General features: G+C 41.2%; 3 protein-coding genes across 3 annotated transcripts; 1 reads left to right on the forward strand and 2 right to left on the reverse strand.

The window, feature by feature from the left end:
- Window positions 1-446: 446 nt before the first annotated feature.
- On the forward strand, window positions 447-5,118 carry LOC141847343 (uncharacterized). The gene is made up of 6 exons (XM_074735370.1): window positions 447-628; window positions 2,637-2,701; window positions 2,799-3,121; window positions 3,254-3,328; window positions 3,410-3,472; window positions 4,629-5,118. The coding sequence occupies exons 1-6, from the start codon at window positions 522-524 to the stop codon at window positions 4,671-4,673; spliced, it is 678 nt and encodes a 225-aa protein (XP_074591471.1). The 5' UTR covers window positions 447-521; the 3' UTR covers window positions 4,674-5,118.
- A 797-nt stretch (window positions 5,119-5,915) lies between these two features.
- On the reverse strand, window positions 5,916-7,360 carry LOC141847026 (cytochrome b561 and DOMON domain-containing protein At4g12980-like). Its single transcript, XM_074735018.1, has 3 exons — window positions 7,013-7,360; window positions 6,532-6,786; window positions 5,916-6,197 (listed from the first exon to the last, which is right to left on the reverse strand). Exons 1-3 carry the CDS (start codon window positions 7,358-7,360, stop codon window positions 5,916-5,918), a joined length of 885 nt encoding a protein of 294 aa, XP_074591119.1.
- Window positions 7,361-10,944: 3,584 nt separating this feature from the next.
- LOC141847990 (pentatricopeptide repeat-containing protein At1g77360, mitochondrial) lies at window positions 10,945-13,738 on the reverse strand. The gene is made up of 2 exons (XM_074736101.1): window positions 12,199-13,738; window positions 10,945-11,438 (listed from the first exon to the last, which is right to left on the reverse strand). Exon 1 carries the CDS (start codon window positions 13,736-13,738, stop codon window positions 12,251-12,253), a length of 1,488 nt encoding a protein of 495 aa, XP_074592202.1. The 3' UTR covers window positions 10,945-11,438; window positions 12,199-12,250.
- Window positions 13,739-15,314: the final 1,576 nt, after the last annotated feature.

Below are 15,314 nucleotides of genomic sequence, written 5' to 3' on the forward strand. Positions count from 1 at the left end.
TCATCCAAAATTAATCAATTGATTTGATTAATTAAAATAATAATTAATTAATTAAGATTAGTCACTTAATAAAAATTAATTAAATTAATTATTTGTTATCTTCCTCTCCTCTTTAAAAAGAGTTTTTAGATTTTGAAAGCTGATCTAGAATTATAATTTAGATTAATTTCATTTTGAATTGTAGTTTATTATAATTTTAGAAATAATTATCAATAGATTATTATGAGCTCAAGCATAATGAATTCGAATGTCAAACCAAATAATTCATAGAAAATATAAAATAATAAAATAAATTATAAAATGGACGACGCCGACATGACCACGTGTCCTATTTGTCATGGGCCATGCCGAACGTGGTCCGCCCAAGCCATGTTGGGCCAAGCTGGGCCGTCTTGTTATCAGGCGCCCCCAAGCCTCTTGCTCCAATTCAGGCTCGATCCCTTTCCTTCTTCCTCCCTCTGGCTCCAATCCTCCCCCCTCATTCAAAACCCTAGCTCGTCGGGATCTCATTGGAGCTCCAAATGTACGCCGATCTGGTGGCCGCAGGAAGGAAGAGGTCCATCAAAGAGCGCCTCAATGGTGTCTCGGAGGAGGAGCCACGCCGGATCACGTTCCCGAACGCCAAAAGGTAAATACTTTTGTTCGAGTCCTCGTTATCCTTTGTTGTCACCAACGTTGCCTTTGATAGTATATCCTTTCTATGTTAAACTCGTTAGTCCTGTAGGCTCTCTGATTGTGATTTTAAAATTTCGCTCTTTCTATTTGATAAAGTGGAGTACTTTTGCGTGGTGATTGAGAGACTGTTAGAACGGCAGGTGTTGTGCTTGATTTTTGTAATTTGTTGAGGAAAAATTTGGCCTTTTATTGGTACGTGTTCCAGTTTGGAAAGGTCATGAATCTAGCCAATTACGATTTTATTGAATCGACACGAATTGGTAGAGAGAAGAGTTGCCCATATATGGAAAGAGTGTAATTTCCTGCAGTTTAGGAAATCATCATTTAGAAATTTTTGCAGTGTTGTGGCTGGCAGAATAAAAACATCATGATTTGTGTTGAAGTATTACAATATTGAATATGTTTAGATTTATTTTTTTGGGGTTGTGCATCGCAACTACTGTATCCATTACCTCTATTCTCTTGAGTCCCATAAAGATGCTTCAATTGAAGATGTGAAACAAACTATGCAGGAAAGAATCATAAAATTATCCTTCAGCTCCTGGTTTGAAATCATGGATAATCAGTTCTTTTCATTGTATCCCTTAGTAGACAGAATTTATGGGTCAGTTCTTCTGATAACATATACTCGCTTAATTTACTATACATCAATCCCGTAGATGGGGCTTTAGGATCATTCATATGGACTTGGGAATTACAAATTTTTACTGAAATTATGAAAAACAGATCATGCGAGCCAATCAGATAACAAATTTTCTTGTATGATAACAGAAGGAGAAAACAGAACATCTTTTGAAAAGTTGTGGTACATCAGGAATAAGAACAGGTTTTCCTCTTGTGTTTTTGTGGGACAAGTGAACATGCTAATGTTAAAAGTTCTGCCCCATCTATGTCTATGTGTTTTCTTGGTTCATACTTCCATAAATAGAAGCACTTTGACCGTTCTTAAGTGGGGCCTCTCTATTTAGTTGTACCCTTGTATAACATTAGGTTTTCTTTTTTATTTCCTCTTGTTTTACTTTTTTACTTTATTCTTTTATACTTTGACCTCTGAAGTTCTCTTTTTGAATTTTAGGACATTTCATTTTGAAAAAAAATGAAATTGGTTGAAACTATAGGGAATTAGCATAACTTTTTGCGCTTATAATTTTTTGAAAATGCCAATCCAATATAATCCTATTCTTGTAGTCTTTAGGATATGAAGTTTTCCCAATACTCGTCGGTGAGATATTACTTAGATCCCCAAATCCTTGAAACCGCAATATAGTCACTGCACTACAAGCTAACTAATGATAGGATGAAGCATCATCTTTGGTTATTATGATTATGCAAAACTCTCTAGGTCTAGAAGGCTACCCAATTTTCTGCTTGTCCAACTTTCATCTTTTCCTTTAAAACCTCCATTGATCTTTGAGGCTATCATGCAGAAATGGCAGATTGAAGGATACTTAGATTTGAAACTTATAAGGATCATAGACCTGTGTTTGCTTCCCTTTCTTCTCTTTCTTTTACTTTTATACTTAGATAGCAGTATATGTTTCTGCTTGTACCATGCATCTTGTGTTGCTAGAGTGAGAGGAGTCGACATCATTGGTTGGCGACTACTTGTCATCTTGATTCTTAGATAACCATTAAAGAAATTCCTTAGTCTTTAATACTGGAACTTGCTACAATTCATCATAATGATTAGACACATGAATCTTTCAATCCTTCGTAGTTTGCTTTCATTCTAGCATGACTGCCTATCTCAGCTTGTTCCAAAGGGCATGACTTCATAGGGAGTTTGTCTTAAATTGAAATGGCACATAATATTGAACTATAAATAATTGAATCATCTATGGTTATCACTTATCAATATGCATGATTCTTATTAGAAGCCTACTTATCTTTTTGCAAAATTGCAAACTCAAACTTAGCTTTTCCATTCTATTCTTGTGCTGATATTTGAAATTTTTATGCAGGCAATGCCAGAGCGAAGGAATACTGAGAAATGATACCTTTAAGGATAATAGATCTACAGTTCCACGTATCATATTGTCAAAGACCTGATCTTGTGATTAGATAAAAGTTCTTTTATTGGTTTATTATGACACTTGCATTAACTTTGTATTACTTGAATACAGCCAAAATTGATGCTGAAGACCTTCGGCATAAGCTTCAAAGAAAAGGTTTGCAGCAGCAGACAGTCTCGGGGTCATACCTTCCAGGGAAATTGCCTGGAAGTGGAACTATGCGCCAACAGTCCATCACAAGTGAGAAATTACCTGCAACTCTTCATCAGCAGCCAATCAAATCTGAGAAGTTAGCTGGACCTTTGCGGCAACATGCTGCAAGTAGCAATTCGTTAAAAAATAAGGCAGTAGCTGGACCTGCATCGAATGAAACTGTTGCTGTAACAGAAAAGACTCCTGTTCTAGTTTTGTCAAACAAAATCTCACTCAAAAAGGTAGCATGTCAGTAGTTATGCTGCTCGTAATGATTATTTGTCAGTAGTTATGCTGTTCTAGTCTTCGCTAAAACTTTTCGTTTGACAACTCATCCAATGGTTATTTATACATCTTCAATTTTCTCTCTGCAGCCTGAAGTTTCAGTTGACAGTTTCCTGCAGTCATTAGGTTTAGAGAAATATGCAATAGCATTCAAAGTTGAAGAGGTAGACCTCCCGATTAATTTTTTTCTTCAGGAATGATGTTTTGTTAACTTATCTATTTTTTCTTAAAACATTGTGTGGCAGATTGATATGGCATCCCTTAAACACATGACCGACAAGGATTTAAAGACAATAGGCCTTCCTATGGTAATTCTCTCGTTTCTATCGTTTTCATGATTTACTTGTTCTTTTTAAAAAAAAAAAAAAAACTATAGCAATTAAGTGCTATTCCAATAGATGATATAATGAGAGGTAAACTAATGGATTAAAATAATGATTTAAAAAGTCTTTTTGTGTCTGTCGACATGGCTGAAACTTATTGTTCATTCACCGACTAGCATTCAAAATAAGTTTGAGACCCTCAATATGAAAAGTAGAAAAGTAGGTCTGGCTTCTGTGAGCCTTTGCAACCATGATGGCTAAGTTTTTGTGAGTGATAGCGACATGGCTTCCGCGAGCATGTATGAGGGCTAGGCTTCATCAATATGAAAAGAGGAAAAGTGGATCAGTCTTCCATGAGCCTCTGCGACCATGATGGCTAAGTTTTTGTGAGCGATAGCGACATACCTTCTGTGAGCATGTATGAGGGCTAGGCTTCATCAATTACAGCGAGAAAGCTTTTGTGAGCAACCGTGAGGACCAAGCTTTTGTGAGAATGAGGGCTAGGGTTCTACTTATTACACGATGAGGCTTTCATGATGGGACTTTTGGGACGAAGTAAACCAGGGACCAGATTAGATGGATATTCAAACCTTAATTGAGACAGGATCTATATGTTCTAAAATGACCAGCATATTCTTTAGTTAGAGAATTGAAAACATTAAATTGGAAGGTGGAAAGGTAAGAGGGAAAGACAAAAAAAAAGTTACTGTAATGAAAAAAATAATTTGATTATTTTGAACATTTATAGTGATATAATCTTGCTTAGAGTTTAATGGAGGAATAAGACTCATGTAGTCAACCCCTAACAGTTATAATAAAGACAATTTGACGATGATGATGATGACAATGATGGATTTCCCCCATCGCTCTCTGACATTGTTTGTAATCATACCAATTCACAAAATTCGGTTCCCATGTTGTGTTTTCCACATAGAAGCATTCTTAGTTTCTGCCACATAAATAATTAATTACAGATTTTTCCATCATCAAACAGATGTTGAACAATAATAACTAACTGGCTCCAAGTCTGATTTTTCTTTTTCTTTTTTTTTTATGTTTGGATTTAAGATTTTGAGAAAGTCGCATGCAAATTGTGCTATCACAACTTTGCTTCACCTCATCCCTGTGATTGCACTTGCAGGGTCCTAGGAAAAAGATACTGTTGGCTCTCAAATCCAAAACCTAGGGTTGCTGGTAACAATTTGGCGATCCCAATTGGAATTAGATGTTCTTGTAATCTTGTCAAGCCTCCAATTCATCCTCCTGGTTGCTCTAGATGAACACACTGATAATTTACTCAGGATGATTCAATTGCATTCCACCTCTACGCATTGCAAATATTCCTCTGCAGCAGCTCTTTGTCGATGGATCCTTACCATTTATGAAATCTAAAACTTGTTTACAGCAACGTGCTTAGGCTTGTATCTTAACTAGGTAAGCTTTCAGTTGTATCTCATGATTCAAGCAAGTTAGCTGTATTCCTTGTCAATGTTGTTTGATTTCTGTTTTATCGATTTATTTTACTCTCAAATTGAACTGAATATGCATGTATATATGTTTTATTTCAATTTTTGTAAGACACTCATATATAAGGGGTGCCCTTATTGACATTGATATGGGAGGATAAAACAAATTAGTCCTCAAGTTCATGATTTTCTTATTGAAAAAAGTTTAATTTGAATTTCCTAATAGATTAGATTGTATTGGCTTTCTATTCAAAACTTTAACTCATTTTGCTTGATCTAGAGAACACTAGGAAAGAGAGGAAGTAAAGTAGAAGTATTCTTGATGTTCCTTTATTTACTTGGGTGGAAAGTTAGAAGTGGTGGATTTAGGAACCAATGTGGGAGGACAAGATGAATTAACCCTCTAGGTCATAGTTTTTTCAGTTGAATTCATTGAAGGAAGCAGAAAGGCTTCAATATGGATATAATACCTAGAATTGATTGGATTGTGTTGGTTTCTTATTCACATATGGTCATGGGGTCGATCGTGTGAGACTGTTGGGGTGGTGGATTCCACTTTTTCCTGAAGTGAAGTGTTGGCTTATGATTCTTGAGTAGTTAGTTTTGTTAGATTTGGAAAACACTAGATAGGAGGGGAAGTGAAAGGATCATAAACTTTGTTTGCTCGGAAGAAACGAAAAAAAAAAGAGGAAATTTGCAAGAATGAAATGAGTAAGATAAATGAAAAACTAGAACTCCATTGACAAAACAATTGCTTAGACTTCTTCTATAGAAACAACTGAAAGAAATTAAACCAAGGAACTATCATCAGAGATGATAGAAATTTAAAATGATCGCTTATTTACTTAGACCCAGTCAACAAAGAATCCACATATAGGATAGGAACAAGGTCTCTCCTTGAAACAAGAATAGACATTGTCAAACTAAACCTCTAAAGTCAACATTGAAAACAGCAGATGAAGTCAAACATGAAAATTGGGTCTCTCCGTAGGTTTCCCGGTCTTCTTCCTTTTGAGAACTATGGTCCAGGTGATGATCTCCAAGATCAAGGCCACGGCCCCCAAAATACAGATTGCCACAATGTACCCTGTCCTCCATTTTTGATCGACTGCTAATATGCCCATGCCTTTGAGGATATTGACGATGCTCAGGATGATTACAGTGTATCCAATGGAGTGATGGTAGATGTTCCAGTAGAATCTGTATTTGTGATCCTTGTTTGGCCTCAGAAACAGTGCAAAAACCTGAAAAAAACACACACAATGAAGGAGGTTTTCATGCAGAAATTAATGAAAATCTTAGGAATGAATCTTCCCCACAACATTCTTTTTCAAATCCTGCAAAAACAATCAGTTAACAAATGTGTGTCTTGAAACTTTGCGAGAATGGTGCATCCACTTTTGTTGCTGAGTTGATTTTGTAACCAAAGTCTGTTTAACCTTGGATGAAAATAGATGGTTGTTTATGGATTCATTTTCTTAGAGAGGATGATAAACTGAAACTGAAAGTTTCATTCACCATAGGTTTTTATGTGCCAAATCTCAATTGATTTGAACAGGAAATGGAAAAGGAACTTACTTGTAAAGTGCAAAGAGTGAAGAGGGTGATGCCGATGTTCCTGTGAGTGGTGTGCACAATACCCTTGGATTTGTTCCCAAGGGCAAGACCAGTAGCCCAGCCACCAACACCAATGCTGTAGCCCATGATCTGGCAGGCAACATGGAGGTAAAACCATGCAGGGTCTGCAGACTTGAATGTCTTCAGATATCTGGCAAATATTGCACCCAGTGGAAGCAAAACGCCCCAACTGACAGCACAAAGAACTCCATGGGCCTGCAAAGTACGAATGGTGTATCAACATCTAAAACCATCGCCTGAAAATTAAGACCTGTTTTCTACTACTGATCGGCAAATCCTTGACAGAAATTCGCTTGCAGAGTTTAAAAGGATGAAGAAATCATTGGATTAAGGTGTTCGATCTAAAAAAGAAGTTATTTTTGCTACCAGAGAGGAGATTTTGAGTAGACGATGAGATGGAAATCCCTAAAATCGCACTCACATTTTTGCTTCTGGATGCTGAAGACCCGGCGGCGGAGATTCCTCCGCTGAGGAGATCCACCGTCCCCATCGACTGCAAGTTCTCCGGCTTGAAATCGTGCTTCTGGGGCACGCCATCCACCACCTCCGCCCCCACCTGCCACACCTGCTTCACCACCGTCGTCCCCTCGGGCAGCTTCACCTTCCCGAACATCCGCATCGCGCCATCGGTGAACTCCGCCGCCAGATCCGACGTCTCGTACGCGATCGGACCCTCGGAGATGGGTCCGTACCCGGTGACGTTGTAGGTCTTCACCCCCATCGCGCCGTCGGGCTGGCGGAAGGCGATCAGGGCCTGGGACCCGATCATCCTGCCGCCTGACGGGTTAATGGCCCACGATACCCACCCCGACGGATCCGGAGGCGGAGCCACGAAGGCGAAGGAGAGGCTTCCGAAGCCTCTCCCTCCCTCGTAGGTCCAGTGCAGCGAGGAGGAGAGGCGGGGGAGGTCGCTGCAGGCGGCGTATACCCGGCTCGACGGGAAGGACACCGAGGAGCACGATCCGGCGGCGTTGCCTCTGACGACGCCGGAGAAGAGGAGCACGGCGAGAAGAATAAGGGGGGCATCTCGAGCCGCCATGGATGGCACAAAAAAAGAGCTCTTTTTTCCTTGGTCGTCTTTTTTTCCGGCAAGGGTGTTGATGAAATATAAGGGAATCGAAGGGTTGCAATAAAGTCACCATACAAGGAAGGTTTCCTAAACGAAGAGCGAATATGGAATTAATAATTTGTTCAGGGGTTGGATTGCTAAAAAAAGCAAGTGACAGCTCCCGTTAACGAGAAAAGAGCGGGAGAAGGAAACAACCAAGAGCGGTAGGTTGCTCCTCGGAGTGAGTGTAATACAAAATAATGTGACACGTGTAACATCCGTCTATTGGTGGGGAAGTTGCAACGGAATAAAGAGTTCATACCAAATATTTCAACCAAATAACAGATTGTCCCGCGGAGTGAGTTCAAATATACCACAAACTACAAAATAACGTGACACGTGTTAGCTGATTATTGGTGGCGACTGCGGAGCGACTTTAGTAACGCACGTTTCCCTGAGTCGCCACGTGTTCAAAACGGATATGCCTTAAATCGTAACCTACGTCGGCTCAAAACTATATTTAAATAAATTTAAAAAAAAGCTTAATAATTAATTTATATCATATAACGTTTTTCAAAATATATTTTTATATTGACATAAATTTTGTAAGTAAATTAAATTAACGTAAATAGTTTTCTAACATGTAACTGGAAGATTACTTTTAAAATTATTAAAAATATATATAATTTTAGCTTGGCATATAATTAAATATGATATGAATTGTAGAACTTGTGTCATAGTTTGATATGAATTTTATTTTTTAAAAAAACTATGGAACTTGACATTTAATCCACTTACCAAATAGCCAGTTTATTTGTAAGTACAATAGCAACTCTATTTTAATTAATTGACAATTATTGGTATATCAATGTATTTGATGCAACTTCGACTACTAAACTCCCTTTGTGATATCAATGTACGTGAACATTGCGGCCGCAAAATCACGGTATGTCGGTCAACCATGAATAGCTTTAGATTTGTGTTTGTCTATCGATCAAACGATTCTTACTATCGATGGTATCTTTATTGAAACTGTAACGACCCGGCCCCTCGGCCCCTTGGGCGGCCCAACTAGCGGCCCAATTGGCGGCCCAATCGGCGGTCCCTTGGGCGGCCCAACTAGCGGCCCCCTTAGCGACCCCTATGTCGTCAATCGACGACCCTCGGCCGTGTCGTTACTCACTAGGACTTTCCACCCCTGGCCAGTGGATTTTTGCCTCCCCCAGGATTCGAACTCTAGACCTCCAGGATAAGTACTAGAGTTTATGAATCCTGGTAGCCAAGTGAGAGCTTCTCACTTGGCTACCAGGATTCATAAACTCTAGTACTTATCCTGGAGGTCTAGAGTTCGAATCCTGGGGGAGGCAAAAATCCACTGGCCAGGGGTGGAAAGTCCTAGTGAGTAACGACACGGCCGAGGGTCGTCGATTGACGACATAGGGGTCGCTAAGGGGGCCGCTAGTTGGGCCGCCCAAGGGACCGCCGATTGGGCCGCCAATTGGGCTGCTAGTTGGGCCGCCCAAGGGGCCGAGGGGCCGGGTCGTTACAATAAAAAGGGGCTTCTCACTTGGCTACCAGGATTCATAAACTCTAGTACTTATCCTGGAGGTCTAGAGTTCGAATCCTGGGGGAGGCAAAAATCCACTGGCCAGGGGTGGAAAGTCCTAGTGAGTAACGACACGGCCGAGGGTCGTCGATTGACGACATAGGGGTCGCTAAGGGGGCCGCTAGTTGGGCCGCCCAAGGGACCGCCGATTGGGCCGCCAATTGGGCCGCTAGTTGGGCCGCCCAAGGGGCCGAGGGGCCGGGTCGTTACAGAAACATCCATTAACAAGCTCCTTCAGCCCTTCCCATCAATCTTTGATCTCATTTATAAATCTTGTTGGTGATGTAAGCAATCTTCCCTTGCTTCGTCTACCAAGTAAATTCAAAGTACAACTTATGGCCATTCTGAAATTGATCTCTAAGATATTTATTCAATTTAGAATTTGAATAATTCTGTTTCTCTTATTACCACAATTATAAACTTATAATAGAAAATTTTTTAGGGTTGATTTGCAATTCAACATCGTGACAGACTGGCACGAGCCATAGCATGAAAAAATTAATCTAGAAGGCAAAGTAGCCGGCGATAGAAATGGATGCCGCTATTGCCATGGTAGTCATTGCTTTGTTTGATGAGGCATCAGCTTCACTCTTTGTGGAGTCACCCTTTGTGGAGTCACTCATTGGTTGAGTTGCGGTTGTCCCAAGCGGAGCACCAACACCTCCGGCATCGCTATCGGTGACATCATCGCTCGTAGGAGCATTTGCGTCGGCCGGGAGAGGTGATTTGGCAATCGGAGTGAGGACACTTGGCACGGAGTTAGTGTCGTTCGATGAAGAATTGGTTGAATCTGCTGAGGCAAAGACGACAACTACAACCAAGATGAGACCAAGAAAAAGGAGAGCCGGAGGGCGTGCCATGGCCGAGTTATTTAACCAAGTTTGAGATGCTATAGGTGGAATGGAGACTTATTGAAGATGGATAAAAGTTTGAGTGTATATATAAGGAAACAAAGAAGAATAGTTAAAAGAATATCGATCTTAAGATCAATTGTTATTGTAGTGGATCATATTCTTTTACGGCATTAGGATGGAGCGAAGAAGTGGGCATCACTCGTCTTTTCGAATTTGAAGGAGAGCCTCATGTATCTTTTGTTTAACATTATTTTAGCCAAAAAAAAATGAAAAAGAAAATTCACTTTTTCTCTCTCTTTATATCCTTAAAATTATTTTAAGGAAGTAAAAATTTGATTAAACTGAATAAATGATCGAATTTAAAAATTCAATTTGGTTATTTCAAAATTTTAATTATTATTTTTAAAAAAATCGATTAATTCAGTTTGATTTTGATTTAAAAATTTTTTATTCGATTAAATTAAATCGAATTAATTAAAATAAAAAATAATTTCTAAATTTCTAAATAAATAAACTTATAAATCCTAATTAATTAGTAAATTTTTTATAATATTTAAAAATTTTAATTATTTTGATTAATTCGATCGAAAATTAAATTAATTAATATTTTATCAATTCAATTTGTTCAATTTTTATTTGAAAATCAAAATTCGATTTCATTACGATTCGATTCAGTTCGGTTCAATTTTAATTAAATACTCAGTTCTAATTAAAACTTACAAAGTATGATTGATTGAATCATGAACAATGAAGGATATTCTGTATATATAAAAGAAAAAATATAAGAGAAAATGGATCACAAAAGGCAATCCACAATAATTTCCTTACATTTATAACTTGTTCACTCCTACAATATGAATAATACCTGAAAAAAAAATGAAATTTTGGAAGGAACATGATCCTTTTTCCATTGCCTCCATTTAAATTTTCACATACTTCTGATCTTACACCATTTAGTATTCCACACCATCATGGCAGAAGACAGCTTGTCCTAGGTTAGATCATAACTAACTCATTGCAGTGGTTGAAATTCATGGGGATAGCTCCACCAAAGCGGGAACTAGCTTTGCTCGTGTGGGCGGTTGAGTTTGTCTCCGAATCAGTTGAGGTTGTTCCCTGCACTTCCGGTATCACTATCAGTGATATCGTCCCCTGTGGGAGCTTCAGCATCAGCAGGAAGAGATGCTACAAATCTAGTGCCAATAGATGGGGAAGCATCGACTCTTATTTTCTTGGACTATAAAGTATATATTGTGTTGCATAAAACGCGAGAGCATCACACTGAGTTCTATTTCTTGCATTTGAAGGAGAGCCCTAGAGATCTCCTTGAAGGTTGGCTCTACATCAACAGAATTGTGAAAACAAATATTAGGATAAGTGCAACTCCAAACATCAAGAAGAGATATATTATGTAGAAATGGAAGATATGCGATAGTTCTGTAAATTTAGTACGGGGTCACAATTTTACGACATATTGCCTATCAGTTTGAGAGCCATAAGACTAGCAACACACTGAGAACTATTGGATTGCTAGAAGAGTAAAATATAACAGTCTAAGCAAACTTTGAGTTTCCCCAACAACTTGTTCTGAAGATAATGTAGTAGCTAAAATTTAGAAACAAGGATCCCAAGGCACCCCATTTTGGCACAAACCAACTTTTTTCTTGAGTTGCCTACCTTAACAAGCCATCGAACATCAAGAACCACCCGTCTCCAATTTCATCGCTTCCCTTAAGCAACCATTTCAGTGAGACACCAATGCTAATAGTAGGGATTAGAAAGAACTTGTGCAAAGGTGATACGAATAATCTACTAAGAGCATGGTATAACAAATTCTAAATTGAGAGAAGAATACTTGCTCACCATGCTCACAAACATGGTAATACTAATTGATAAATCAAGTATTATGTGTGTGTTTAGTTGACGAAAAACATGTGATATAAGCTTGCACTTAGCTCTACAACTTAATTAAACAAATACTAAAATGATCAGTTTATTGTAGAACTAAAATTCCAGTGTTATGGATTTTTAGTATTTGTTCACTTAATGACTGTAAAAATCATATGTAGGTAGGTTTAGGACAACTTCATGTTTCATACCTTTGTGGAAATATCCACATGAATGAGTTACATCATTAAGGCCTACAAGCTCTCAATTGCAAAGAGGTTCTTCGATAAGAACATTCATCTTCGCCACAAGAAAATCAAGGACATCTTTCCTGCCTTCCTTCAGCAACAACTGCCTCAATTTTCCAAATGTTGTGCCAGGTGGTCTGATACCCTTTTCCATCATATCTTCTAACATAACACAAGCACGGCTGACTTCACCCCTCTCAGAAAGGCCATTGATCAGCACTGAAAAGGTGTGCATAGTGGGGAGAAATTGCTTCTTCTCCATGTATTTCCACACCTTCAGAGCCATCTCCAACATATTGTTGTCACAGAACATCTTTATTATCATAGTATATGTGTCTGAGTCAGGATCACAGCATTTAATCATGCGGCGGAAGACCTTATATGCTTCATCGTTTCTACCACTTGAAATCAAGCCATTTAGTATGATATTGAATGTTCTAGCAACAGGAGCAATGGATTTGTCCTCCATGTCCCCGACCACCCTGAAAGCATTTCCAAATTTGTCGGCCTTGCAAAATGCACTGATCAGCGCATTGTACACAACCACATCAGGCTTAATGCCATTTCTCTCCATCTCCAAGAATGTATCGACTGCGTCTTCGATCCTTCTCTCGACGCCATATGTATGCACCAAAACACTGTAAATGAAAGGTGTGGGCACGCAGCCTCTACTGCCCATGTCTCTAACAACATCAACTGCCTCCTCCACGCGCCCTGCCTTGCACAGGGCATCGACAATGATGCCATATGTGACAATGTCTGGCTCGCATCCTTGATCCACCATTTCTCGGAAAACCTCCCGCATCTTGGACAGATTGGGCGCCCTTCCCCACCCTTCGAGCAGGATGCTGTAGGTCTTGGCGTCAGGCTGGAACCGGTTACGCATTCTGTCGAACACCTTCTGGGCCTCGCGGACGTTCTTGGACTTGCAGAGCGCAGAGAGGAGTCCGGTGAAGGCAGCTAGGTTGGGCGAGACGCCGTACTGCTCCATGACGTCGAAGGTGTAGAGGGCCTTGTCGACCTTGTGGGCGCGGGCGTACTTGCGCATGATAATGCAGAAGGTCTCGACGTTGAGGGAGCCGTCGGCGCGCATGGAGGCGACCAGCTCCCACATGAGCTTGTACTGGCGGATCATGGCAAGGGCTGAGACGGTGGAGTGATAAGCGCGGACTGTGTGGGCGAAGCCGCGGTCCTGGCGGCGGGCCCAGTCGAAGAAGCGGTAGGCGAGCATGCCAGCGTTCTGGAGTCGGAGGAGTACCTGCTCTGAGACTTCGGGGGATGGGCGGAAGCCGCTGGCGTCGAGGGCTTGTTCGATACCGGCGTTGGGGCAGGAGAGCATGATCTTGCACAGCTTTTGGCAGGGATTAACGGCCTCCGGAGCCAATATCAAGGCCCTCTCTGAGCTGTAGGTTCTTAATTTTCCTACCGAACTCGTCGTCCCCGTCGCCGGTGGCGGCGCGGTGGTGGTCTTCCAAAAAGCGGAAGGAGGGATTCGAGGTTTCATTTCTGCCAATTCTGCGACGATCGCAGATACCTAACCAGTTCACTTTATATAATATATATATATAATGTGCAGTCAAATCATTTTATGTTTAAGATTTAAAAATTAAATTATAATATTAAACATAAAAAATAAAAAAAATTAGATATTCACAAAGTACGATAATAAAATAAAAAGTACAAGATAATATATATATTTTGAGTGTTGCTATGCTGCGCCAAGGGGATTTATGCGACCCATGCGCAATACCCCAGATCCCCAGTCGCTGCCGCAGTCGTTGCCATGCCATCCGACCACTGGAGATCGCCGCCCCGGGCATGATCGACGGGCGGCGGTGGTCGAACGACGCGTTGAAGGAGGCCGGAAGCGGCGGGGGTGGGGGTGTGTTTACTGTACATTCCCAATTTGGCCGGTCAGATAGGCTCGTGATTGCATGATGGACGGTGATCCCGCTGTCGCGCACGCACACGTAGAAAATCGACGCGCAACATAGCAAAATTGTATATATATATATAGAATTTTGTTATCCTGCGGTCCATTCTCGTACGCTCCTGTGCACTCCCATCTGACCCAGCCTTGCTCCAGCCGCTGCCGCATCGCCGTTCGGCCACCTCCGGCCACCGCATCACCCCCGATGGATGCACAGCTCGCTGGCGCACATCCCGACGCCGGATTCCGGCCAGATAGTGGTCGGAATTCGATGAATTCAACCGGAATCGACCGCTCGCCACCCCCATCCGCGACTCCTGTGCACCGTCCCGCTCCCGCCACCGTCGCCGCCTCGTTCGCCCACTGTCGATCGCCGAACCAGGCGCGTTCGACGCGCCAATCGCGGGCGCACCGCCCGGCGCCGGATTTCGGCCACTATCCGGGCGGAATCCGATGCGGGGCGGTGCGCTCGCGAGTCGCGCTTCTATCTTGCCCAGGGCGGCGGTCGACGGTGGCCGGACGGTGAAGAGGCAGCGGCGGCAGTGACGAGGGGTCAGAGGAGTGCGCACGGGTCGCACAGGATACGGGCTGCATAGGGATGGCAATTAGACCCGGACCCGATGGGGAATCCGTTCCCCGAACCCATTTTGACCGGGGAATCCCCGAATCCGAGAAAGCGGGGATGGGGATGGGGATGGGGAATCCCCGAATCTCGGAAAACGGGGATGGGTGGGGATGGTATTCCAAATATTCCCCGTCCCCATCCCCGAACCCGACCCATCTTATAGTTAACTCTTTTTATTTTTTTTTCTTTTGTAGGATAAGTGGTGTCAAAATTTTGAAAAATTGAAGAATGGAAGAACTTCAAACTTATTGTATCGATTATGCATTAGTTAGATGTTGTTTTAGAGATAATGTTTTGTTTTAGAGTTTAATATTTGGTTTTATAATGTTATTTTGTAAGGATTTTATAATATATATATATATATATATTTAAATTAATATTTAAAAAAATAAGACGGGGATGGGGATGGGGATGGGTATGGGTATGAAAATACCCATGAAAATATCCACTGGAAAAACCAACTCCGAAACCCGCGGGGATCCCCGAAACCCGCTGGATACCCGAAACCCGACGGGGATGGGGATG

Source organism: Curcuma longa, chromosome 16, assembly GCF_044706935.1.
Source record: "Curcuma longa cultivar G26 ecotype Majalengka, Jawa Barat chromosome 16, ITB_CL_G26_1.1, whole genome shotgun sequence".
In the NCBI taxonomy this organism is placed as follows: domain Eukaryota; kingdom Viridiplantae; phylum Streptophyta; class Magnoliopsida; order Zingiberales; family Zingiberaceae; genus Curcuma; species Curcuma longa.